The sequence below is a fragment of the Drosophila santomea genome, chromosome 3R (assembly GCF_016746245.2).
Source record: "Drosophila santomea strain STO CAGO 1482 chromosome 3R, Prin_Dsan_1.1, whole genome shotgun sequence".
Classification (NCBI taxonomy): domain Eukaryota; kingdom Metazoa; phylum Arthropoda; class Insecta; order Diptera; family Drosophilidae; genus Drosophila; species Drosophila santomea.
In genome coordinates this window covers 24,116,052-24,142,272 of record NC_053019.2, presented here as the reverse complement: position 1 = coordinate 24,142,272, position 26,221 = coordinate 24,116,052, and the positions used below count along the sequence as shown (strand labels likewise).

Sequence of the window (26,221 nt, the reverse complement as noted above, 5' to 3'; positions counted from 1 at the left end):
GTTAGGCCCATTGATCTGTGTTAATTTTGTGATGTGCTAACACACGATTTCCCATTATCTGTCCTGTAGGAGGTTGTGCTGCCCAAGAACCAGGGCTCCCTGGGATTCAGCATCATCGGCGGCACGGATCATTCCTGTGTGCCCTTCGGCACTCGAGAGCCCGGCATTTTCATATCGCACGTAAGTACAGACGGATGGATATATTAACTAACAATTACCTGCAGCAGCAGCAGCAGCAGCAGCTGGCAAAAAAGTTTTCGAATTAAAACACTCGAGTGGCCGCAACTTGCGAATGCAAATGAGCTGCTGCTGCTGCAGAACAATTGTTCAGAATCCAGTGGCTCAGTGGATGGCTTCATTATAAGCAGCCAACTAAGCCAGCTGCCAGCTCGAAAGTTTCAAGTCTTTTGGCCATTTATGAGTATAACAATTACCCCTGGGGTTTCCCCCCCACCTCCTTAAATCGGACAGATTGTGCCCGGCGGGATTGCCTCCAAGTGCGGCAAGCTGCGCATGGGCGATCGCATATTGAAAGTCAACGAGGCGGATGTTTCCAAGGCCACACATCAGGATGCTGTTCTGGAGCTGCTGAAGCCAGGTGATGAAATCAAGCTGACCATTCAACACGACCCACTGCCGCCAGGATTCCAGGTAAGTTTCGTGTACTGAAAGAAGTCCTTAATAACTTTTTTTTAGACTGCTTTCGTAATCGTACTGTAAATATGTATATACGCTTTGGATCTACTTCTTAATCCCTCCTCTATAATCAATTTTTGTATACTCTGCCACTGCTCACAAACAAATTCAATACGCACAGAGCATAGAAGTAGTTTATGTTAAAACAGAGGTAAGCTCCTCTTGGCTTTGAGAGGGGAAATATTTGCAATTAGTCAAATGCCTTTTCCTCGCCTTTTTTTTTGTTTGCTTTGTTTCGGCCTGATGAGAGTCCCGATTGTTATTTGTCAGCGTTTAAGCCGAGTCCTTGCCCATTTCCATACTCTGCTAATTGTTAATTGTAAATCGCAGGAAGTGCTGCTCAGCAAGGCGGAGGGCGAACGTTTGGGCATGCACATCAAGGGCGGGCTGAATGGCCAGCGCGGTAATCCCGCCGATCCCTCCGACGAAGGCGTCTTCGTGTCCAAAATAAACTCGGTCGGTGCGGCCAGACGGGACGGAAGGCTTAAGGTAACGTACTGCTACACCTTTGTTGTCTGGGGAAAAACTCGATTGAAACTTTTCTGCTGCTACTCCTTTTGCTTCAGGTGGGCATGCGTCTGCTGGAGGTTAATGGACACTCGCTGCTGGGCGCCTCGCACCAGGATGCGGTCAATGTGCTGCGCAACGCTGGCAACGAGATTCAATTGGTTGTCTGCAAAGGCTACGACAAGTCCAATTTAATTCATTCCATTGGCCAGGCCGGCGGCATGAGCACTGGCTTCAACTCGTCTGCATCCTGCAGCGGTGGCAGTCGCCAAGGTACGTAATAGTGAGCTTATCGACCCATCTGAGCCATTCTTAAATTACTTTTCCCTTGCTTGCCCAGGCTCGCGTGCATCGGAAACGGGCTCGGAACTGAGCCAGAGTCAGAGTGTATCCAGTTTGGACCACGAGGAGGATGAGCGTCTGCGACAGGTGCGTACAAAAGTTAAGGAGCAGCGGCTTGGACATGACATTAATAGCTACTTGCCCATTTCCCAACAGGACTTCGATGTCTTCGCCTCGCAGAAGCCAGACGCACAGCAGCCAACTGGCCAATCGGTCCTGGCAGCTGCTGCTGCCATGGTGCATGGCGCTTCGTCGCCCACACCACCTGCTGCTGCCACCTCAAATACTACTCCCCTACCCGCAGCCGCTTCAGTGGCATCTGCTGATTTGACAGCACCGGACACGCCAGCCACGCAGACCGTGGCGCTCATTCACGCAGAACAGCAGGCCCATCAACAGCAGCAACAGCAGCAGCAGACGCAGCTGGCGCCTTTGGGTCAGGAGAAGAGCACCCAGGAGAAGGTAAGTGACTGGACTGGTCTTGGGAAATTCGGTGAAAACTTATGCCTTGTTTCGTTTGCAAATTAGGTGCTAGAAATTGTACGCGCGGCTGACGCCTTCACCACCGTGCCACCAAAGTCGCCATCGGAGCACCACGAGCAGGATAAGATACAGAAGACGACGACGGTTGTCATATCGAAGCACACGCTCGACACGAACCCAACCACACCCACAACGCCGGCGGCACCTCTACCCATCGCCGGAGCAGAGTCAGCGAACTCGGCCGGTGCTCCTTCTCCAGCTGTTCCAGCATCCACGCCCGGCTCAGCGCCAGTCCTTCCTGCCGTGACTGTGCAGACACAAACGCAAACGACCTCCACGGAGAAGGATGAAGAGGAGCAGTCGCAACTACAGGTATGTACCCACCTGACCGTGGATGCACGTCTCTTGTCTTGGCTTTTATGTCTGTGTCTGTGTGTGTGTGTGTGTACACGTCTTTCAATATTTGTGTGTGTACTTTTTGTTTGAGTAAAATACCTGTCTGTGTGCGAGTTTGGGTACCCAGACCCAGACCCAGATCCAGATCCAAGTGCAGATACACCCATGTTACAGCTAACACGAACCGACAGTCGCCACCCATCTTCCAACACCCCACACCCAAAACTCGACTCTAAACCCGACCAATCTCTTAACTTGATTTTTGTTTCGTATTTCGCTTGTTATGTGTTTGTGTAACTTCACTAATGCCTTTGTCCTGTCACTGACATTTCGTGTCCTGTGCTTGGAGTGCGTGCGTGTGTGTGTGTCAAAAATTTTAAAATGAATTCAAAGAAATAAGATGATAAACCAAAAAAAAAAAAAAACACCATACTACCATCCATATTCACAAACCACAAAGGTCACAAAACTGTTGTTGTGATCAATTTGGCATGTGATGCCAGTTGAAAAAAAGAAACACGAGAAAAAGAAAGTAATAAAATGGGAATTATAGCTACAAAAATTTTCAACTGAATTCACAGGTAACAGCATGATAGCATCAGACCATTAAACCAACTGACTGTAACTAAAACCAAAATAATCACTGCATCCACTCGTTCGAAAGCACTTTCATTCTCTCATGTAAACACTAGCAGCCTCGTTTTTCACACACATTTCGTGATTTGCGTACTTTTGTTGCTGCTTTAAGGCGAGTTCTTTTTTGTTGTTCAGTTGCATTTGAATTAAAAATGAATTAAAAATCATAGCCTATCTATGTGGGCCGACTGTACCTGGGGGCGTATGAGTTATGTATTTGTTCTGCATGCGTGTCGGGCTTGCGCTTAGCTGCTCTCAGCTCCTCTGAGCTGCTCCTTTGCCTCTTTGGCAGAGGAGTAGATGGCCCCACATTTATTGATATGGCAGCAGACAATTTATTATTTATTAGCAACTGTTGCTGCTTTTGCTGCTGCTGGCTTTCTGAGAACGTCCTTTCTTGGTCTGGCTGGCTGGCTCACTCTGATCATTGTTCTTGTTGAGTTTCATTCTCGTTCTTGTTCTTGTTGTTGTTGTTGTTGTTGTTGTTCGTGTTGCTGTTGTTATTTATGCTACTTTCATATTATATTCATTTCAGTTTGCGTCTTTACTGTTACTGTTACCGTTCGTTGGTACCTTTGCGCCCACTGCGTAGGCGGCATTGTTATTATTGTTAACGTTGATGTGGTTCTGTTTGTTGTTGGCTTTAAAGCATGCCCCATTTGAATTCGCATTGAAAGCAGTAGGGAACAAACGAAATAACGAAAAGGGAAAGAAATCGGGCATACATTACATATACATATATATATACAAACATATACTTACTATATAGATGGCACGTATAATAAATGTAAATGTAAATAATTCAAAAACTGCAGAAAGAAAATTTCCATTAAAACGTCTCTCTTATCTTCTTCTCGTCCTTGTTCTTCTTTCATTCTTCTAAATTCCTTCAATAATGTGCGCGCTTTTCAACAAATTGTTGATTTTTTTTCTTCATGATTTTGTTTCTGTTTTATTTATAAAATTTTTTTTTTTTTTTTTTTTATTGTTTTTTTCAAAACATTTTGCAATCTGTTCCGTTGGTTTTGCATCGTTTTCCGCCCGCCATCGATTTCATTGCAGCTTACTGCTGAGCAGCGCATTGCTTAACAAGCGGATGTTTATCACCATAAGACTGAATATTTAGTTTAAACAGACAGAATACAAATGCTAGCAGCCAAAATGAACGGACAGGAGGCAACAGCTTGGGTGTGCAGGCTCTACTATTGTATTTGTACCAATGGAGTTGCAATATACATATATACAAAATAAAAACAAACTAGGATTTGAGGAAGCGTGTTCAAAGGGCCAAGAGTTACTACTAATAGCGCTTTCGTCCCGTAATCCCCCACTCGAAATTCAATCAAAATCTGAACGCTCTCCGAACTCAGCAAATGGTTTCAATATCTTCTCGCTAGAACTCTGTCTCCACCTCCTCATCCCAATTGTTAAAAAGTGTGTCCTTATCAACACTAACAGCAACAAATTCACACGCCTCCACAACCACCACACATCCCAGACAATTGTTGAGATGAAAGGAACTCACTACCGCAAATGTGTAAATGTATTTATCAACGTGGACTGCTGTAATGTTGTCGCCATTTTGCGCCATAAAGTATTCCACTTATACATATAGTCTTTCGATGTTTATACTATGTGAAACGAGAAAACTGTTTACTACATAACACGCAGGAGACACCCACACTATATACATATATTACTAAATGTGTAACAACGTGTGGCAATCACACACAAAAGGTCCAATTATGCAACTGAATAATACTCAAGAGAAGAATAGAATCTTTCCGACAAAAACTAAAGCCGATGATGACAAAGGGCGTCTTGTTATAACCTTTTGAAAGAGCCAAGCTATACCTATACTAGGGATATTTTGTTAAAGTATCTACTAAACTGTTACCACATAGTTAAAACCGAATTCACACCGTATATTGATTGAATAATCTTTAATAGCAATGGTTAGGTTTGAGTATTCCACTTTCGTTGTTACCTAATGATAGTTAAATTTAAAGCTAGCTAAATGGAATTTAAAGTGTGCATTTTTGATGTCAATAAATCTTAATGTATTTGTCGTATAAAAACCTCAAAAAATGGGTCAAACTTTTAATTGCATTTCGGTTTTGTGTGGAGACCAAAGATTGAATTCTCGGAAGTTCCTTAGTTTTTGGCCAAGAAGTTTAATTCACGAAAGTTTTCGTTTGATTTCGTTATTTTCCTTTTGCCATGTGAATCGTCTTTGTCTTTGTCTCCGTATCTGCTATCTGCTCTCTGTATTTTCGTATCGCTGCTGTTCGCTATCGTCATCGTGTGCCGAGTTCATCAACCCAAAATCATCACTCAGCAAATTGGCCAGAAGAGTCCCAGTCGCAGTCGCCATCGCAGTCACTCACCTCATCATCAAGCAGAAAATCACTGGTAATTGGCTAATGGACGCAGGTTGCAGAGGAGCACCGAAAACAAAACCAAACAGAATAGTACAACTTTTGTGTGTGTCGTTCGTACCAAAGCATCATCAACTAAATAAAGCGCACCCACATTCATTCCACTGTTTTACCGAGAATACTTCACCACCAACCATCTCACCCACTCACCATTAATGCTGCACACTGCAATTTGTGTTTCAAGCTTGTGTGCGATGACGTTGCACCCGAAAAATACCAAACCAAAACCAAAACCCAAACTAAAACGAATCTATACCGAACTAAATGAGCAATCCACCAACAATTCAAACTTTAATAGCAACGAGGCACCCAGACTCCAGATCGCCTGACCCCCGGAGCACGTTACTCCTATCAGCAGATGCTGGAGTCGCAGGAGGAGAGCCGAACTTCTGGCAAAGCCGCCCCGGCGAAGCCCAAGAAGGCGGAGCCCGTGTACATCATAGATGACGAGGACGATGATGATGATGATGATGATGATGATGATGATGATGAAGACGCAGACGCAGATTCCCAGCGGCTGGACGACATCGATGCTATCCAAGAGGAGGATGAGGAGGACACGGAGAGCTCTCCGCCCTTGGAAGTGCAGTCTCCACCTTCCTATGCAGACACTGATTCCGATACCTTCGATCGACGACGTGGCCGTTACACCAGTGACTCGGAGAGCGACTGCCGACCTTACAAACCATCGAGATCGGGACGCAGTACTCCTGAATACGGTGGTCATCGCAAGTCCGTAAGCTTCGATCTCAGTGGAGACGAGCGCTCCAAGTCCGACTACGAGCGATCGCGCTCCCGTACTCCAGATGGTTATACTAGGGCCTACGATTCGGAGCAGGACACTCGAGGATCGGGACGTAATCGCCTGCCGCGCAAGGGCATCTTGAGGGCCACCAGTCCGTGCGCCACGCTGGAAAAATCGGAACCCATTGTGCCAGCAGTGGCACGCATCCGTGATGTGGAGTCGACGCAGCTTCAGCGCGTCTCCCGGGCCACTTCCCCTGATCGACCTGGCGAACTGGACCGGGAAAATCCATTCCGTCACCCCACTTCCGAGGATGATGAGTACACGCGGATAGCGAAGGAGGTCAGCAAATCGCCTCGTTCGCCGCGCTCCACCCGCGAGCAATTCTTCTTTGGCTCTTCGAGGTCCAGCGAGGATCTGCTGGAGCAATGCCAGTCGCCATCCAGCGGTCGCAGCACTCCCAGCACAGTGATCTCCAAGTCCACGGAGAATCTCACCGGCACGCGACCAAAGATACCGCCACCCACCGCTCCGAAACCGCAATTAAAGAAAGCGAACCTGGTGCGAAATGTAGCACTGGAAACATTCCAGGCCAGCGATGTGGGACAAGGTGATTTTACGGTGTTCGAGCACGATGCCAGCACGAATACGATCCATCCCGTGGAGGCCAAAGTGCCCGTCAGGGTGTCAACCAAAACAAAACCGAGTCGCCCGAGGGAATCACCACCACCGCCGCCAGTGAATTTCGCTACCCTCCCAAAGTTGCCCAGCACGCCAACTTTGCGCGAGGCAGAGGAGTCCATCTACATGGAGGCCCTGCCACCGACGCCCTCGCAGCTTCGTCCCCACGAATTCCTGCACGAAAACTCACCGGACAATATTCTGGTATCGCCGCAGGAGCATCGCGAGTATTTGCTGCGCGAGAACGAGCTGAGGAATCAGTTGCGGGCACCCTATGAACCCGCCCCACCTGTACCCATTGTCGGCGGCGGCGGATATTCGGTAACGAATCCCTTCCTAGATAGTTTCGACACCGACATTGACAGCCTGCCATTGCCACCACCGCCCACACCGCCTGCCCAACACCAACATACACGTCATTTGCATGAGCCGCCGCAGTTTCCGCAGTTTGCGCCACCACTAACCGCTAACGCATCCACGTCTCCATCTTGTTCTTCCAATGCTGCTTCTGCCGTTGGCGCCACTAACCGCTTGATGGATTCGCCGCAACGACAGCTGCTGGTCGCCGGGTCGCCCACCCAGATCTTTCCCACAGCTCAGATACTGCCCGTGCAGTATGCCAGTTTGCCGCAACCGCAGCAGCCCAACACGCTCACCCTTAAGACCGTTACCCCCACTTCGTCCCACGACCCCAAACAGCCCCTGTTCAACCTGGTGCTCCTGCCCGGCGACCAGGTGGCCAACAAATCCTCGCCAGCAATGCTCTACCTGCAATCGGTGAGTGAATCGAGTGCCAAACCACGGAGGGGGCCACCACCTCCTCCGCCCGTAACCGTGACCTCACCCACGCCCTCGTATGCCGCCATGAAGTTTCCGACCTTCTCGGAAATCGTTGTCAGTCCCGATGCGAATAGCAATTACCAAAATATGACCACTGCTCGCGTTGGCGTCTCGAATTCCTCGCTGGCCCACAGCACCAGTTCCTTCTCCGTAGGCTCCTCCAGTTCTTCACTACTTTTGACCAAAAATTCGTCCTTGGGAGAGGGTGGTGTGCCCTCCAGTTATTACGAGACGGCCGAGGAGATCTACTCGACCATCGAGGAGGAGGCCATCTACAGCAACACCTCCTTCTTCGATTCGCGGCGCAGCAGTGACACTTCGGTATCCTGTCGCGCCTCCAAGTCGCCCACACCGCCACCTCTGCCTCCCAAGCGACCCTTGAAGCCCACCAAGTTGCGTACCGCCCCCGCTCCGCCGCCAGTGGCCCAAAAGCCACATGGCCTGAGGGGCATGGCCAGTTTCAAGCTGCGCTCCCAATCCCAGCCGCAGCTGGAGGGGGCGTGGCAACAGCCGGCTCTACCTCGAACGCCCACCACGCCCACGGGCAAGGAGACAACGGTGTAAATTAGGGTTACATTGAAATCTAAGAATAAATCTAAACTGTTCGCCAAAGTAATTCCAAAGATACATTACCCAGTGAATACTACCATCACCTCAAACTTCCTTCCAAAGACACATTCTTCAGTACAAAATCTTCTTAAGTGAGTTCACCAATAACAATTAAAACATTAAACAAAATAGTGAAGAGGAATACCAATACTTCATAATAAATACAAAAAGTTACTTAAGCAATAAATCAATGGAAAATCAAGAGAACTCAAGGTATTAAAACGCAAATGTTTTTTTTACAATCGGAAATGCGCTCCCCATTTGATTGAATAGCTTAAAAATATCGAGAATATAGCGAGATTAGATTTATTCCTCTCCAAAAATCGATCCACCTCCAGTGGTGGACCGCCATCCAACCACTTGCCTTCGGTGGTCTTCAACGATGACGATGCACTTAATTGCTCCTAAGCTGACCGCAGCACCTTTCCCATTCCGAATGCCAAGCCCGTTCTCTCTTTTCGTTCATGTCTCTGCTCATACATTTTAATTAAATTCTAACACCTTTTTGCCATCAATTAAATGGCCCAGCCCAGGCCCTTGCGTTTTTACTTGCTCTCTTTATTTCTGGAATCGACTGCAATTTTCAATATTTTCATTTCACTCGCTCGCAATTTAAATTGATTGATTTGTGGGCTGGTGGTCTCCGAGCTTCGAACTCCTGCTGAACTTGCGGGCAGGTGGCAGAATGGGTGGCGCACCTTTCCTGCTAATTAGATGCAACTTTCTGTTGACTTTCGAGACACCGTCGACCCCCGTCGAGCATATACTACCTAGTTTGCCACAAAATTGCAGTTGAAATTGAGCAGCAAGCGGTTGAAGTTTAATGGGTGCCACCTCGTCCTCCGTTGCTCCTCTTGCTCGACCTGCTCCTTCTGCTCCTGCTGCTGCTCACCTGGCAACTCGTCCTGAGTCTCGGGACAAGTTTAATTTGACGTTGATTGAAACGGTTGGCTGCTTATGGTCGCCCACCTGCAGTTACCACGCCCACCGGGCCATTAATTTTTGCTACTGCTGATGCCGCCGCTGGCCATTTTTATTATTGCCTTTTGTTTTGGAAAAACAAGAACGAAATAAACGAAAAAAACGAGTGAAAGGAAAATAATATACGAAAAACCAACGAATAAATAAGTAGTATAACGAAGAAAAATACCTGAGTATAAAATAACAGCGAAATAACAACAAAACAGACAGAAAACACAATTTTACAATTTATAAAGTTAATTTCGCCCTAGCGCTGCTAAGTTGATTTTAATGCTAATTTATTTTATCAAGACAAAGAAGCAAGCTAAACATTTTTAATTGCATACCTTAAGGCAAATAAACATTGCGTATTATTCTTATTTGCGTTTCGTGTGCTCTTTTCATTTTGTCTCGTCCCCCCTGGCCATGTATTGTGTAAACAGGGTTTTGAGTACTCGAAAAACGATTGTTTAAACCCAGTGCGCCCAATGGGGCCAGTGGCCTTGACTCACTTGGCAAGCATTTGTAGCTAATTGCGTTATGACCCCAATTGGCCAAGAGGCACTGACTGGTTGGCGACCTGTCGCTTTCGCACCTGGCCCTGCACTGATTTGGTTGTCGACTGTTTGCCCCTTTTCGTGTAGCTCTGTATCTCTGCTGCTTCTCGTTGTTGCAATCTTATCGCAAAGCACTCGTAATTGCCTAGCGATAAAAAAGAGTTGGTTACCCCTTATCAACGCCTTATCTTTCACCCACTAACACTGCGCTCGCATGGTCTGAATAATTCAATGGCTTATTGGCTTCTAATACGCTGGCCATTTTGACCCTCCCACACACAAACACACAAACACACACACACATAGCACACACTGGGACATTTCTGGGATCGGTTAACTCACACACACATGCACATTCTCAACACTTTCATGGCTCAATAAATTCCTATTAGCTGGACTGCTGAGCAGGGCAAAAAGCAGCTCCTCACTGTAGCACTGGAGACTGATGCTGATAAACCAGCTCCATGGCTGCCGCCATGTTGTTGGCTCTGCGCATTGACTTTAATTGAAAATCGAAAAATCCGATACGAAATTAATTTCTCTTCTAAAAATACAGCTCAGTTAAGCTGGCACTCCTGCTGCTTTCACTTTTCCCCATGCACTTGTGTCCAGCCCTCCACTCCATCGCCCTTGGTTCTCTGGCTTGGTTTATTTATGAGCTCTCGGACTAGTGTGGTCTGATGGTTTGGCTGCTCCTTGCTGCTCCCGGCTGGAGGGTCGAACCCCACCACTCGTTTGGTATAAGGTTGCAATTTGTGCAGTTTAACGCTAGCCTTTGCCCCGTTTGCCTTTGTTTCGTCTCGGTCCTAGGGACTTTCTTCTCCTCCTCCTCCTTCCAGTTGTCCTTTTTACACCCACCAACCCTACTGCTGGCATTTAATGACTTTGTCGTCGTAGTCGCAGTCATCGTTGCTCTGCAGGCACTAACTATCCAGCACGGGTTGGCTTTATCTGGCCACTGTGTCTCATGTTGCCCAGCACGAGGAATTGCATGAAAGCATAAAACCGACAGTACACACGACTTTGGGTGATAAATGGCCAGCTCCGGTTTGGTACGTTCCGTTCTAACCCACGCAGCTGTAATTTGCGCCCTCTCCAGTTCAAACCGAACTCAAATCCCAACCCAAAACTCATACCCACACCCCACCGTAAATTATATGCCCCGAGTGCAGGACATAGCAGCACAGACCCAAAAATGTCGGCTTGGTCACTTTATGATTGAGCCAGCCTATGGCTGATCCTGCTAAACCCCAACCGAAACGCCCTCACTGGGCGTAACCAGTTCTGGGCAAACAGACAGACGACTGCCTGCCTGCCTTTTTAATAAACTTGTGTAGTGCCATCAATTTTCTTTATGGCCATTTCGGATTTTTCAGCGCTGCCTTTGAAAATTGCAGTTTTTCCCAGTCATTTAATTGAAAATATGGCTGAGGCCTGCCAGCGATTCCGCTTTATCTGTTTATTGATTTTTGCCTTCGTTAAATAAATCCTTCAGATTTCTTTTCTTTCATTTTTTTTTGTGTATGCGTTGAGTTGCTAACAAAAACGTTTTGCCATTTTCCAGTCAACACCTGCCAGCAGCAGGGAGGGAGCAGAGGAGGAGCACCACCAGGACGAGGTTAGAGCCAAACCGACACCGACTAAAGTGCCTAAATCGGTTTCCGATAAAAAACGCTTCTTTGAGTCAGCCATGGAGGATCAACACAAGCCCACACAAAAGACAGGTGAGTCAATGGTTAGCCCAAAAAGTTCCATGATTGAATGAGTGGCTCAATGATGTCGCCATGTCGCCATGTCGCCGTGCACTTTCACCAAGCTGCTGGTGGTCCTGCCACTTAAATCTCGCTTCTCGGCCCAAGTTGTCAATCAAACCACTTATCTGCGGTTGCCAAGCCACCACAACCGGTGGTCGTCACCTTTCGCTTCTCGGCTGGCGTAATTAGAAAAAGGGCGGAGGAATGCGCGGCTGCCTGCGCCATTTGCATGACAAAGTCTCCAGCTGCAGGAGAGCTGTAGTGGTGGAATCCACTTAGGCAGCTAAATGGCTAAGCTGCATCGGATCGCTATTTATTTAATTTCCCAACTTAATAGCGGGGCGATGTCCTTAGCTTACACTGATTTTATGCACTCTCTATTCGCTTGCAGACAAAGTTTTCTCATTCCTGTCAAAGGATGAAGTGGAAAAGCTGCGACAGGAGGAGGAGAGGAAAATTGCAACATTGCGCCGTGATAAGAATTCCAGATTACTGGATGCCGCCAACGACAACATTGACAAGGATGCCGCACACCAGTCGAGCAAGAGCAACAGCAACAGCAACAGCAGCAGCGGCGAGGATAATGACGACAGCGACCAAGAGGAGGCCAACGCTCGCGAGGATTCCGTTGACAACGCCGCTCTGGGGCACTTCGATGATGCGGAGGACATGAGGTGAGTGCGGATGTGCGAAGCTCTCATTTCGGATTATTGGTGCTTGCATTATGCGCTTTTTATGTTACATCTGAATGCACAGACACACTATACACACACCACACCCCATCACACCCCACCAATCCACCCAATCAATCAATCAATCTATCAATCACCCCACACCCCATGCGATTTTATGATAAGCATACACCCACTCTCCCACTCACACTCACACACAAAACTCACACAACTTTCACGGTGTTTGTGCATTTGCTTAGTATAATCTTTTATGCAAAGTTGAAATTTTTAGTTTTATTGGTGAAGTTTTTCCGCTGCCTTTTGGTTTGGTTCTGGTGCCGGTTCTCTTGCAGCTGCTTTTAAATATGGGTTGCTCTTCAGTTTAGATGCCTTCAATCGTTCACATTGAAAAATACACCCCACAAAACACCGTCCCCCTCTATTTACTATCCATGCAGTCAACTGACGGAGCTGCTAATCATCATTGAGACTTAGTGTGTTATTAAATAAGGATAGCGTTCTATGGCTGAGTGTTCTTTAATAGTAAGTACACTCCTCACCACACAATATCTCCACAGACACACACACACACACACACACTCACGCACACACTTGCATACGATTATAAGCGTCTAAGCCCTAAGCAGTTTAAGTTTTATGTAGCACTTAAGCGTTGTATGGACTCGTAAATCGCAGCCAGACTCCCAGCCCTTAGTCTACTTTAAATGTAAGGAAAAAAAAAAAACGAACCAGTGAGGATCTCGAAAAGGAGGTGGAGTGAAAATGACGGAAAAACATGTTATGGTTCTGGCGTTGAAATCTTTTTAGTACATAGACCACGCGCCCGGTGGGCTTCAAATCTCATCTCGTGTATATGATAATCTAGTCGAAGCGGCAGAAACTCAAAAGTGTAAGTATATCCGCTGCTGCTGCTGCTTTACTTAATTTTTTGTTCTGACATTGCGTATACGCAATGTGCGCCTTCGGGCCTTCACCCTTGCTCTTCCTTTTGCTCCTCTTCCTTCCGTGTGGGCGTCCTACTCCACTCCACTTCTCCATTCCACACTCCACTCGAATTCCCTGCGGCACAATGCCAGCTGTTTTTACAATTGAATAACTTCATTTGGGCATTCCGCAAATTGCGTTTTGTGCGTTTTCTCACTCAACTGGGCGGTGCCAGCTCAGATTCGTTTTCGGATTTGGATTTGGATTCGCTACGGCTCTGCGGCAATGGATCGGCAAACGAGCCACCAGGAGAGCATCACGCAACACGTACGCATAATTCAGTATCCGCTGGGAATCGATGATTTTATGCTTAGTGTGTTGCAGTGAATTAACGCGCCGCGAATGAGTCGGAGACTCGGAAAAGGGCACTCGGTTTCGGTTGGCTCAAATTATATTTTACACCCAGCTCGAAACGGGCAATTATAATTAGCGCCAGTTGGAGTGTTGGCTGGCAGTGTGGCAGGGTCCACTTGGTGGGTGCTCAAACCACTGTCGATGGCATGCAACACGTAGCAACCACAACCATTGTGTCAAAGGGCAACTAGTTTTCACTCTGTGCGTGGAGGAGGTGCTAACAAGCGGCGAACAAACAACAACTGAACAATGAAAGAAACTAAAAGCTTATGCCAGGTGGTATACAGCCACCCAACCAACCAACCAACCAATGCTATGGTTGTTCCATCCACCAAAAGAACCACCCATCCGCCCACCATGGCAGTTATTTCGTACGCGGAGCTGGCGCTTATCAGCAAACTTTCACACATATGTGCTCCGCTTGGTTGAAGGACTCGTAGTCGTCATCCCCACGCGATGTTCCAGTGGCTGGCTCTAACAACATTATATAATGAGCAACAACAAAGTAATTTAATACAATTTCGCCCCAAAGCTGTTGCAGGAAAACATTAAAAAGAGCGCAACCACCAAGCGTCAGCAAAAGTCGCCACTGGAATACCCTTCTCAGGTCATTAGCTCAACGATCCGTTGACCACTTGTCTGACCTCTGCCATAAACAAGCACTCACAACCTGATGTTTATGTTCTGTTTTAATTTATAAAAAGTTATCTGACTGATTAGAAACTGCAACCAGTTTTCGGCCACAAGGGTATTCACTGTGGCCAACAAGCAAAAAATAATCAGTGATAAAAAAAGCAGAGACGTATGACAACAGCAGATATCATATATCTTGACAACGGGTTCATGACATTAAAGGACTCCGTGTTCGTCCTTTGTGTTAGCGAGTGGAATTAACTCCAAGAATAGAGCTACGAAAATAACGCGAAATGTTTGGAAAAGAGAGGGCTAATTTCACTGAAGCGTTTATGTACATAGCATTACAAAGCGTTCGATGGAATTTCAAAGGAGACGTCCTTTAACTCTTTAGATATGCGATGCTTTTATTTATCTCCGCCGTTCACCAGCGGCATTTGTTTTTCTAACCTTGCGCATAAATCAAGCCGCAAGAACTAATCATTAAATGGTTACAAATTTGGGAATAAATATCTTATGACTTCACAGTCCCGCGGAGCGCGGAATTCGGCGCAATTTTCCTAGCAGTCGCCATCGTCTGTTTGTCAACTTGGCCGAAAAGACGAGAAGGTGGCCTTGGTTGTGGCACAGCTGCCAAAAGTTCGGGAACGAAACGGATGGAGATCCGACCACCCTGTGCCGTCCCAAAAAAAAAAATAAAAAACCCGCCTGCCAGCTGGCTTTACAACTTTACATGCATAATATAATAAATTGAAATGTGTGTTATTATGTTGCTCGGGCCGTAGCCTTGGAATTCATAACGAGGAAAAGAAGATAAACATGTTAATAACCTTGTAATAAATTTCTAGCAAGAATTTCTACTAGTTTCGTTCCTCTTTCCTGTTCTTGTTTAAATATTTTTCCCATGCATAAATTTTGTAAAAAACCAAAAAAAAAAAGAAAAGAGAGAAGCACGGAGAAGTAGAAGTGGTAGTATATGCTGAATATATGCTGAAAAACCCATATCAAATTAGCCGGCAAGGCAGTGTTCTCCAAACTATTTGTATTTATATTCAAATTAAACTCGTCTAAATCTATAAAAGTTGTGGAACACAAAAGGCTTGCCAGATCCGTGTTTATGAATTTTATTTGCGACATCGAATTGGCTTCCGTGACGACAAAAACCTAGTCTCGATGTCGGCAAAACGCAATCGAATTCTTAGTCGTGCATTAATCGTCTAATTTATTGTTTGATAATTTATGTACTATTATTAGTTCGTCTGTTCCGCCGGGCATTCTACTATACCATCTTCTGCTCCACTCCGTTTTCTGATGGCTGTTCGCTGATCGCTGATCGCCGATCGCCGAAGATACCGCCGTATTCTACAGATACAGATACATATGCAGCCACAGATTGAGATACTCCCTCGCTCTCGCTTTCAATTGGTTTGCGGTTGTGCTGCTTTTGACCCTGAAAAATATTGGCAGCGACAAGACAATTGGTGGACTTTTGAATGTTTTTTTTGGTAAGCTGAGATGGCGGCGCGGTGACGGTTGTTATTCTTTTTTTTTTTTTTTGGTTTTTTTTTTTAGTTTTTGGTGTCTCTTCTGTCGGTTTTTATATTAAATTTTTTACATTTAAATGTATATGTTTGCGGCCGTTTGCTTCTTAGACGTTTTTGTGATTTTATGCAGATGAAAATATTTATGTTTTGTTGATTGCGCATAAATTAATTTATATTTTATGGCGTTGGCGCTTCGTTCGTTCCTCAAATGGATCGCGGCGCGGCGTATGCAAATCGGACTGCCGTTGTCTGTGTTTCTGATATAAAAGCATAATTTGACCTTAAGCTAAAATGAGGGCGTTAATGATGTTTTTTGTTTTCCTTTTCTTAGTCTATTTTATAAATTTTTTTGGTTCGCTTGTCCGCTGGCTGGTCGGTAGTATGCGTTTTTTTGTCGGCTGATTGTTTTGTTTTGGGTTGTTGCTTTTTTGGTCACATTAATATTAATTACAACGTCGTGGAAATCCCAGATACATTTCGCCACAGACAGAATAAAATCCCCGTGGAAAAAGAGAACCAAACCAAACCGAAAAAAGCGGCGGAGATTGCTTTGCCGAATGCCGAAGGAGCATTGTGTGTTTATTATTTTACAATTAGCCTGACTCTCTGCACCTTTTTTTAATTGTACACCACAAAAACTTTCTGTTTCTGCTTTCCAAACCACTTTTGCAGGAATCCACTCGAAGAAATTGAAGCAGTATTTAGAAGTTAAACTAAACTAAGCTCTGACACCCACACTACGACTTGTGCGAATGTGACACGTTTATTAACCATAGCTTTAAGTGTAACCTCCATATAATACTATGTATGTAAAGTGTTTATTTCGAACGAGACTTTTTTCGAGACTAAGCGACACCTACTGAAGCGAGCAGTAAAGCAACTAATCTGCAATATAAAGTCATTTTTATACTGCGACACGAAAACTTTTTATACCCGTATGCCCCGTAACATGTTAACACTGAAACGTGAATTTTATAGAGTGACAACTACCACGAACTCCGCCCCCACCCCCACAGTCACGCCCACTTTCACCTGATATGGATAAAGGCATGGTGTTAATGCCACATGCTGTCTCTACCTTTTGCATTTTATTAGCCTAATTATTTCTCTCTTTTCAAATTGCCCAACTTTCCGAACAACAACTAGCAGTCTGTCTGAGTTGGCTACACTTGAAATTTTTCAGTACACATCCTGCACACTCACACACCTGCAGCACTTCTAGGACCTTTACACACACACACACAGAAACACTTCTATACTTTAGTGCACACATATACTAAACACCCGTACACAAACGAACTCCAGTGCCTTGTGTGTTGCTTGCATAATTTATATGCGTTTTGCATTTTTGAAATGTTTGTTATTAAAAATAATGATTTTTAGAGCAGGACAAGAAGTCCAATTAGTTGTCTGTGTTCTTTTCGTAATGTCACCTTTGCCCTCCCACGGCACTTTTTTAATTGCCATAGATTAATGTGTGTAGATAAAGTCACGATTTCGCAGTCAGACACGCAGGTATTGTCGGGTTAATGTCGACTTATCGCCTTAGCGATTTCAAATCCTCGGATTACGATGCATTTACCACGATTGTTATTCGTTAAACATACCAGAATCTTGAATTTAATTTATGAAAACTCAACTAATTTATAGGGACTCAAGGTGTTCCATTTGTATGCCCATTGTAAGAAGTTAGCGTTTATAGTTCCTGAGTTTTATTTCGAAAAAACAAGCTGTCAGCCAAGCAAATGTATTCCTAAAGTCTACAGCTGGTTAAGTTGTACGATAGTCAAACGGTGTTATAACTTTGGATATATTTTATAAATATTTATATGTTAATATCTGTGAACGAAGCAACCACATAAATAAGAACTGCTTAACGATGTATTAAAATAACTACTGACTACGGTTATGGAATCACACCATTATCATTATCATTACCATTACTATTATTAATCATCCACATATGTACGTATTTGTCATCGATTTGTGCCATACATATTTTATGTAACTTTGTTATTTTGCATACAAAAGAAGTACAATTTATGATACTAGTAATAAAGGCGAATGATTTAAATTAGCTGTACTGTAATTTATTTACGCCACTACAATCACCACATTTCTATAATTGTTCAACTTTAACCAATACTCAAGCACTCTTTGGTTGTGGTTTTTGCATTATTTAGCTCACCTACTTTTCTACCACTGCCACTTGACTTTTATTGGGGTGTTTTGATTATTCTGGCTTTCATCATAATGAGCAATTAGCAATTGAAAGATGAAAAACAATCATTTAGAGCTGCGAATGGATGGGTTGATGGGGTAAAAGAAAGTTTCATTGGGCATTGCATAAATCTGTCAATTGCAAAAGTTGAACGCGAATACGCCGGAATACGTTTGTGGGTCCCAGAGAACATAGACCAATGGATTATTGTTGGAGGCGCGCGGTCGAGTGCCGTGGCAAAGTTCATTTAAAAGTCGAGAGGACAAATGAATGAATAAAGGGAGCAAGGAGCCAGCGAAATGAGCAAGAAAAGAATCCACTAGAATATTATAAGTGCAATTCCCTGGGTCAGGAGCTTGGTGCACTTTGGCTACTCCACGTAGCCTTAGTTGGCTCCTTCATTCCGGATCCTGACTCCTCCAGATTCCTCGGGCATGACATTTGCGTAGGTAGCGAGAGTGTTTCAACGAAAAGTTTCTCTTTCTCTCCCCAACCGCCGCCGCTGGTGCTCCAAGGACCAAGGACTAAGGAGCCCGGCGGCGTTCAAATTGAAAAACATAAATCACTCAAGCAGAAGTTGCTGCCAGCGACTTAGTCTTAGTAGTAGTAGTAGTGGTAGTAGAAGTCGTTGTAGTATGTAGTAGTAGCCCCGGCTTTGTGTGAATAATTTCGTATTAAAGTTAAATTGAAAGTGTGTAACAATTTGTTAAAGACAAAAGTCAGTTTAGCTGCAAGGAGGGCATAAAAAAGTCGAGCGAGCGGATAGGCCACAAAGTTCAGGCAGGAGGAAGGAAGGCTGGAATCCTGCCCAAAATCCCATTGCAAATAGTTCTAAGGCGCTTTATTTTAAAATTAATTTTGCATACTACTATGCGGCTGCCATGCTTGAAGCTCGGTGCAGCATATACGACGAACGACCATGGTTATATAGTGCGAGACGGCCCTTGCCAAGTTTTACGACTCCACAGACAGTGGCTCTTTGAATCCTCGACTACTTGGCTCCACGCTAATCTCCAGCTGCCATGTTATTGCACTTGTTGGCAAAGTTTTTCAAAAAGTGATTTTGTCAGGGGTTCGGCGGCTGGGGTCGCTTTCTCCTTTCGGGCTGCAAAACTTTGCAGTATGTTTCTTGGTTTTTAATTACAACAAATTCGACTTGTTATGCCAAAAAGTTTTGCAGGGATTCCAGGGCACGTACGCAAAGTGTGACTAAAAGAAATTAACGTCATTATGTTTTGTAACTGCTCATATCACGTGCTAACCGCATCTCACCGATATTCCCCCCCTTTTTGGTTTTGACAAGCAAATAATTTGATTAAATTTACATATATGTGTGTGTTGTTTTACTTTTGCACAATTCGAACACGAAAACCAACTCTCAAAAAAAATTATGACAGAACCGCACAAAGTCTGGCGCCGACAATGCCACATGCCCCCAGCAAAATACCCAAGCAGAAGTTGAAAGCGAAACAGATTGAGGCGACTCCACCCACACCCACACCCACGGCACTTGATCCGCCCAAGCCCTCGCTGCTGCCCAAGCCAAAGGTCAAGGTTGTCATTCCACCGGCACTGCAACAACGTCTTAAGCAGCAGCAGGTGCAGCAGCAAGTGCAGCAGCAGCAATCCCAGCCCGAAGAGCCCTCAATTCCGGAGGAGGAACATGACCAGCAGCCAGAGCCGGATTCGCCCACCGCCGCAGGAGGCAGTCGCATACCCGTAAGAACCCTGAAGGCCGAACGCCGCGCCCTGGCCTTGGCAGCCCGCCAATCCGGACTCAGTGTGGTGGAGTATCTGGCGCAACTGGAGACGCAGGATGATAAAGAGTCCCCGGTTTCGCCCACTACGCCCACAACGCCCACTGGCAAAAGCCGTTCCATGATTAAGTAAGTTGAAAGCGTGGCGGTCAACAACGAGTTGACATGCGTGCTGGTCTAGATCCATGTCCAGACCTCCTTGCCCCCCAAAAAGGTTACAGGTCAAAAGTCCAAATGGTCCAAATGTGGGCGTGCGAAATGCCAGAGACTAGCCCCTGGCTTAGATTGGAGTATATAGAACACCCACACCAAATGCACCCACTCACGCGAGGCAATACGAATAGCTCTCAATGTTTCCGTATATGTACTATATATCGTTGTATAAATCTATATGTCGATTGGAACACCTACTTCTACATATTTGTTTTTAGTTAGCGGTGTCTGTTCTAGCCACAATCACTTTTCCTTTCTCTGTCTGTAAATACAATAGTCATATTTGGTAATTAGTTTTGCTTAAGCCGGAGTACAGATTGAGAATCAGTTATACCCGTACATCTTAACTGCAAGTGATAAATGCTAATTATATGATTCTCGTCCATTTAGTGCTGAGAAGCGCGCCTCCTGGCGTGCAGCTCGTCTTCGATCACTGGAACAGGGAGCCGTCGAGGCACAGGATGTGATCAAGAATATGCGCAAGATGACCGACGATCTGATCACCCACGAGTCCAGGGCCAGCGAGGTAAGTACTCGATTCGGGGCTAAAGTCCTGGCAAACTAACCAAACCCATAGCCAAACCCAAAAAACCATATACATTAACTTGCGCCCGATGAGATGGAGGAATGGCCCGAAATTTGCCTGCGAACATAACCAACCATAAACGAGCAAAAGAACCCACATAGCTACATGGTTTGCTTCACTAACTAACTGCAAGAAATACTAATATCCTTCAGCCTCTCGATTGTAACTAATGAAGGTGCAAAATCAATATCCAAAATCACAATCGAGATATCGGAATCGGCAAATGTGTATACCTCAGGATTGAAAAGTGGAAACCCCTTAAAATTGATATCTATTCCCGCTGCCTAATACGTTTCTCAACCATTTCTCTATCTCTCTTATTTATTGTCTACCCACTAATCAGGCTCAGCCGAAAATAGTCTTTCCCAAAATTGCCATAAAATCGAGCGACGGTCCAGTCATTGTGCGCGAACGCGAGAAAATCCTCGATGAGAAGATTGTGCGACGCACTGAGGAGGTGGCATGCCCCATTACGGGGCGACCTCAACTGCGCACCGTCGAGTACATTGAGAAAATCATCGAGACGGAGGTTAGAGCCAGCAAATCAAATTCAAACCAGCAATTACTGTATTATATATCAATTGGCACCAATTTGAGTTTCGTTTGAGCATTATTATGGGTTGCATAGCATAGCATAGCGTTCCAGACACATTAAATATACCTAATTATCGGTTTCTGTTGCCGTTGTGTTGTGTTGTGTTGTGCTGCGTGTGTTTTGTATCCCAGCAATTGTAGCCATTTAAGCTGTAGCGTGTCCCTATTTCTTGTAGTCCGTATTTCCGGTTGCACATTAAGTACATTTTACGCACCCACACACCCATAAAGCACTCGCCAATGTCTCTCATTGTACAAAGCAAACATCTAACGAAGAATTCGCGGCATCGTCTTAATTATTTTATAGAGCTCATCATTTTTATGGTCTGTTAAAAATGTCTGTCCGTTCGTCCGTTTGTCCGCTCGTCCGTGGGATCTTCTCCGATTTTCTTGATTTTCCATTCCTGGAAAGTTTGTCCAACTGCGCGCCACGTTGAGTAAAACAAATTTTAATATCCTTGAAGCACTCAGTTGCCAAGGGGATTTTGTTGACATTTGCCAGGCTTATGCGACCAGGTGCTTCACGCTCACACCGCCGTCCAGTCTCCAGCGGAAGTGCAGCGCATAAAAAGGACAATAAGCCACTTTTGCGAGCCACCTACGCGAAAGGTTTTCGCTTTTTGAACGCGAGGCAGCGGCCAAAAATGATTTCCAGTTATTGTTTGGCATTTGAGTGTCGCGGTTTTTTTTTTTTTAATGTTGAACCCTCGAAAGAGTTTCATTGTCTGTTTTTAGGGTTTGTTGTTGTCACGTGTCTATAAAGCTATAACGACTCAGTCGACCGTCATTTGGCTCTTGATTCTGGATACAATTTTTAGTATGCGAGCGCATTATAATGACGCGCTGCTTTTTATGGCCGAGTCCATTAAAATTAAGGCAAAAGTTTTCTGCTTTTGCCTGTTTGCTGTTTGCTCGCAGGGGCAGCCGACTTTTAATGAGTTTCAAAATAAATACTTATAAAAAGAATGCAAATAAAAACAAACAAACCAGGCAAACACGCTAAGGATTTTATGCGCTATTGTTATTCTGCGGGCACGTGTTTAGGCCACGTTTTTTTTTGTGTTTTTTTTTTTTGGTATTTTATTTTCAATTTGCCAACCAACGGAAAGAAGTGCCATCAGAAACAAGCCAAAAAGAATGTCAACGGCAAGAAAGAAGGCCTTCTGGCGAGCAAACTACAAACTGCAGTTGCATCACATCTGGGGGAACTGCAAGCGAAGCTTTAGCCGTATCTGATTCTGAATCCGAATCGGGCTGTGGTTTCATTCTGGTAATTCGAGTGCAAAAAACTCGCCTGCAGGGCAAAAGAGACGGAGACCCGAGCCTCCTGTCCGGAGGCTGACCCCGTTGCATTGAATTCGCCGCAGGATGTCGCCGGAGCAGGCTCTGTTCTCGGATTGCCTGTCAGCTGCAGTTTAGTTTCGGCTTATCGCCCTGGCCGGGATTCAGGATTCGGGATTCTTGTGTGCTAGAGTCTCCCGCCGCCCCAGGACCAGATGAAAATGCTGGCAATTTTCTTTTTTAGTCGTTTGTCAATTTGCCTCATATCACGTATACGACTAGGCTGCCCCCGAGCGTGCCAGCTTCTCAAAATTCACCCAGGTCGTGATCGGCTCAACTGGAACTTTAAAAATATTGCACGTTCACCCACCCACCCATAATTACTAACTTTAACTAACACCTGTCTGCACCTGTACATATATACATGCGTAGCCTTCACCGTATGTTTTTAATGCAACACTCCTTTTGGCCTGGCTCACATCTCAGTTCACCCGTCAAGCTGTTCGTTTTCCACCTGGCTGTATAAATTAGCTTTAAGCGCTTTGAGTGGGACACACATCTCTGGTTGCGGTGCCTGCTTTCTGCTTTCTGCTTTTTGCCATCTGCTTTCTTGGCCTTGCTTCCATTAGTAGTTAGTGTGCTGGCAAACCGAATGCACAACGTATCCGCCTCATCTACACTTAGGTGGAGACCTGCAAGGAACGCATCATATCCTTGGAGCTGCAGGTGCCCGAAACGGAGGACGAGGGCAGGCTAGATGACACGCAACCGCCACTGGAACTCGAAGCGGATGACTTCCAAGACGACCAAGATGACGACGACGATGATGATGATGATGAAGATGAAGACGACTACGAGGATGAAGATGAGGAGGAGGACACCGCCTCCATTGTGACTGTGCAGGCGAACAATGAGAAGCTATTCCTGCGCCACGATTCTGATACCTATGGTCCTTCGTCCATTGAAAGTGTCGCATCCGGCAAGGTGCGCATCAAGCCCACGCCGCTGTCCCTTCACCAAACGCTGGCCAAGGAGACCACAATTGTGGAGGTACTGAATCCCGTCATCGGCGGCGACGGCAGTGCCCGCACCATCCACGTAAGCGGTGGCCTGCCCTTCGAGGAGGACGCTTTTGAGCAGGGCGCGGTGGCCGTGTTGCGCAGCGAAACTTTCGTCCTGCCAGGAGCCGCCGGCGGTGGCAGGTCTGAGTTGTCATTAAACGCTAAAATGAAAACCGTGCTCGAGGAGCTGCTGGAGAACGAGCGCGTCAAATTGAATTTGCAAAAGAGTCTCGAGGGCGAGGAAGAGCAGGACGATGACGATGACGATGAGAATGGCAGTGCCTATGGCGACGCGCAGGACTATGTGGAGAGCGCCTATGGCGATGCCATTGACGATGTAGTTGACTTTGGCAGCGCCACGGTCACGAACCGCTCAGCCAATGATAAGGAGGATGTCAAGAATGGGAATCAGCAGCTCCTCGAGGAGCTGATTAAGGACAGCAACCGCAACACAATCATTGCTAAATTGGCGGGCCAATTGTCAGACGATGATGAAGAGGATGACGACGAGGAGGAGAGCAGCGACTCCTCGGACGAGGATAGCGATGACTCCGACGAGGAGGACAACGCTCAGGAGCAGCTGAATGTCACCTATGTGCAGGGCGCCCAGGTGATCGAGAATCTCAATACCCTGGCCACGGGCGGAAAGCTGCAAAAGTCGCAGACCTACACGACCATCAAGCAAGCGGAGGAGCCAAAGGAGGAGGACACGAAACTGGAGGAGGAACCATCCTCGGAGAAGCCCTGCGGAGCTGATACCCTGGCCCAACTGCAGGCCGAGCAACGCGCCCTGGCCGAGATCTCAAAGCAGTTGCGCAAGTCGGTGGAGGATTTGCTTAACGCCGATGGCGAGACGGTAGTGGAAACGCAGAGGACTTACACTTTGCCCGCTCCCAGCGATAGTTCAGCGGTGGTCACGGTCACCGAGGTGGTCAAGAAGCAGAAGAAAAAGAAGAGCGAAACCGGAGAGGAGCTCTTCAATCGCCTGCTAAACGCCGGAGAGTCGGAACGTCAGGTCTTCGACCGACAGCAGGGCGAGACCATCACAACCACCACCACGACCACTGAGGCTGTGAGCTCGGAGGACAACGAGCCGAGCACCAGTGTGGTGACCACCACGCGGACTGTGTCCAATATTGTGACCAGCGGCATTCCCAGGCCAGAAACCAGCAAGCAGAACAACCGCAGCAGCAACAGCAACAGCAGCAGCAGCAATAATAACCGCAACAAGAACAAGCGAAAGGGCAAAAAGAAGTAGGGGATATCCGGCAGCAGCTGAAAGGAAATGGGCTGAAGTGTTGAAGTTGCGTATACGCCGTGTGGTGGGTATGGATATGGGTATGAGTATGAGTATGTGATCCGAGTGAAACCCTACGCGCACAACCTTTCGCACAAACACTCACTACCCACACACATACACACACTCACAGAAACACACATATCAGCGTGTTAGAGGGCTCGTTGTCATCTCTCTACATGAGAACCACTAATTGTATACATATGTATATTATGTATGTACGATATTCGCATTTGTATTGATAATTTTAATTAATTGTGCAAATAATGTGTCCCATGCATTTACAAAATCCCATTTGTTACTAATCATCAAAGTGTGCGCATTAAAACAAAAATATTTTCATTGCAAATTAAAAACAAATCGAATTGCCGAATGATATATTGCAAGAATTTAACAGCAAAATTTAATGTTGTGCAGCAACCGCAAAGAAACGAGAACAACAACACAAATCGCCACACTGAGCCCATCAGAATTGAATTAATACGACAACAGCATTGGACGAACAAAAAACAAAAAAAAAAAAAGGGAAACAAAAATCTTATTTAATTGAATTAAATAATTTCACTTTGTTTGCATTTAACTATCATTTGCATACTGCATCTGGTTTTTCTCCCTCATTGTGTTTTTCCAAATGGGCTTTGCTTATTTTCCACAAATTAAATTTACGTTTTATGTTCTAGCACAAAAAGTAGGAGCAATCCCAAATCCGTGCCCAGCAGCCGGCCGAAGTATGAATTATCCACGATGATCCTTCACGAGAACCATTTACCATAAACTTTAAGCATTCCCGACTGTCCTAGATTTTTGGGGCATACTCTTTTTTAGTTTTAGCCCTAAGCAAACTAAAGCCGCAACTAAATGAAACTAGATTCGAAAAGAAACAGCGAGAGCCGAGAACATAAATCAAATAATCGTAAATAATATTACTATAATAATAGTTAGCAGTGTGTAAGAGCGTCCAGTTGTAATCCGTAGTATGTAACACATGGCATAAGCACAACTATGACAAATGTCCTATGGCGATTTCAGTTTCCACTTTTATACAAATGTAAAAATATTTACAAGCAATTTTATGTAATACCTATATGATATTTAGTGTGTAAACTCGTCTTTTTATGAAAACGAAAGCAAGAGCCGCAAAAAACGAATGAAAATAAACAAATTGTATGCATTTTTATTTAAAAAAACCAAAAAAAAAATTGTGTACATTTAATTTGCCGGGTGGATATGATGCTTTATGGCATCTGAATGTGGATTTGGCTGTCATCATTTTTGCGTGGGCGTGTGTAATTACGTCAACTGGATTTTCTGCATATAATACACATCTATAATAGACAGCGCTGCTATTTATGTGCCGCTT

General features: G+C 45.5%; 1 protein-coding gene and 1 long non-coding RNA gene across 32 annotated transcripts in view; one reads left to right on the top strand and one right to left on the bottom strand.

The window, feature by feature from the left end:
* LOC120451348 (protein lap4) overlaps positions 1-26,038 on the top strand; it is a 63,810-nt gene extending 37,772 nt beyond the window's left edge. For 4 of the 31 annotated variants that reach the window (XM_039634940.2, XM_039634941.2, XM_039634937.2 and 1 more), the window contains 15 exons: positions 70-180; positions 472-651; positions 1,027-1,185; positions 1,263-1,476; positions 1,544-1,632; positions 1,702-2,007; positions 2,074-2,400; positions 5,797-7,245; positions 7,480-7,701; positions 11,455-11,614; positions 12,036-12,318; positions 19,470-19,958; positions 20,433-20,568; positions 20,972-21,157; positions 23,188-26,037. In XM_039634940.2, the coding sequence (XP_039490874.1) occupies positions 70-180; positions 472-651; positions 1,027-1,185; positions 1,263-1,476; positions 1,544-1,632; positions 1,702-2,007; positions 2,074-2,400; positions 5,797-7,245; positions 7,480-7,701; positions 11,455-11,614; positions 12,036-12,318; positions 19,470-19,958; positions 20,433-20,568; positions 20,972-21,157; positions 23,188-24,822 (5,946 nt within the window). In that variant the 3' untranslated portion in view covers positions 24,823-26,037. Of the gene's footprint in view, positions 1-69; positions 181-471; positions 652-1,026; positions 1,186-1,262; positions 1,477-1,543; positions 1,633-1,701; positions 2,008-2,073; positions 2,401-4,122; positions 4,165-5,796; positions 9,714-11,454; positions 11,615-12,035; positions 12,319-16,523; positions 16,767-19,469; positions 19,959-20,432; positions 20,569-20,971; positions 21,158-23,187 lie in introns of those variants that run through there. The other 27 variants (XM_039634958.2, XM_039634951.2, XM_039634957.2 and 24 more) reach the window with 17 other exon arrangements.
* On the bottom strand, positions 8,613-11,446 carry LOC120451351. Its single transcript, XR_005616375.1, has 2 exons — positions 9,681-11,446; positions 8,613-9,416 (listed from the first exon to the last, which is right to left on the bottom strand). It is a non-coding gene; the product is annotated as an uncharacterized LOC120451351 (long non-coding RNA).
* Positions 26,039-26,221: the final 183 nt, after the last annotated feature.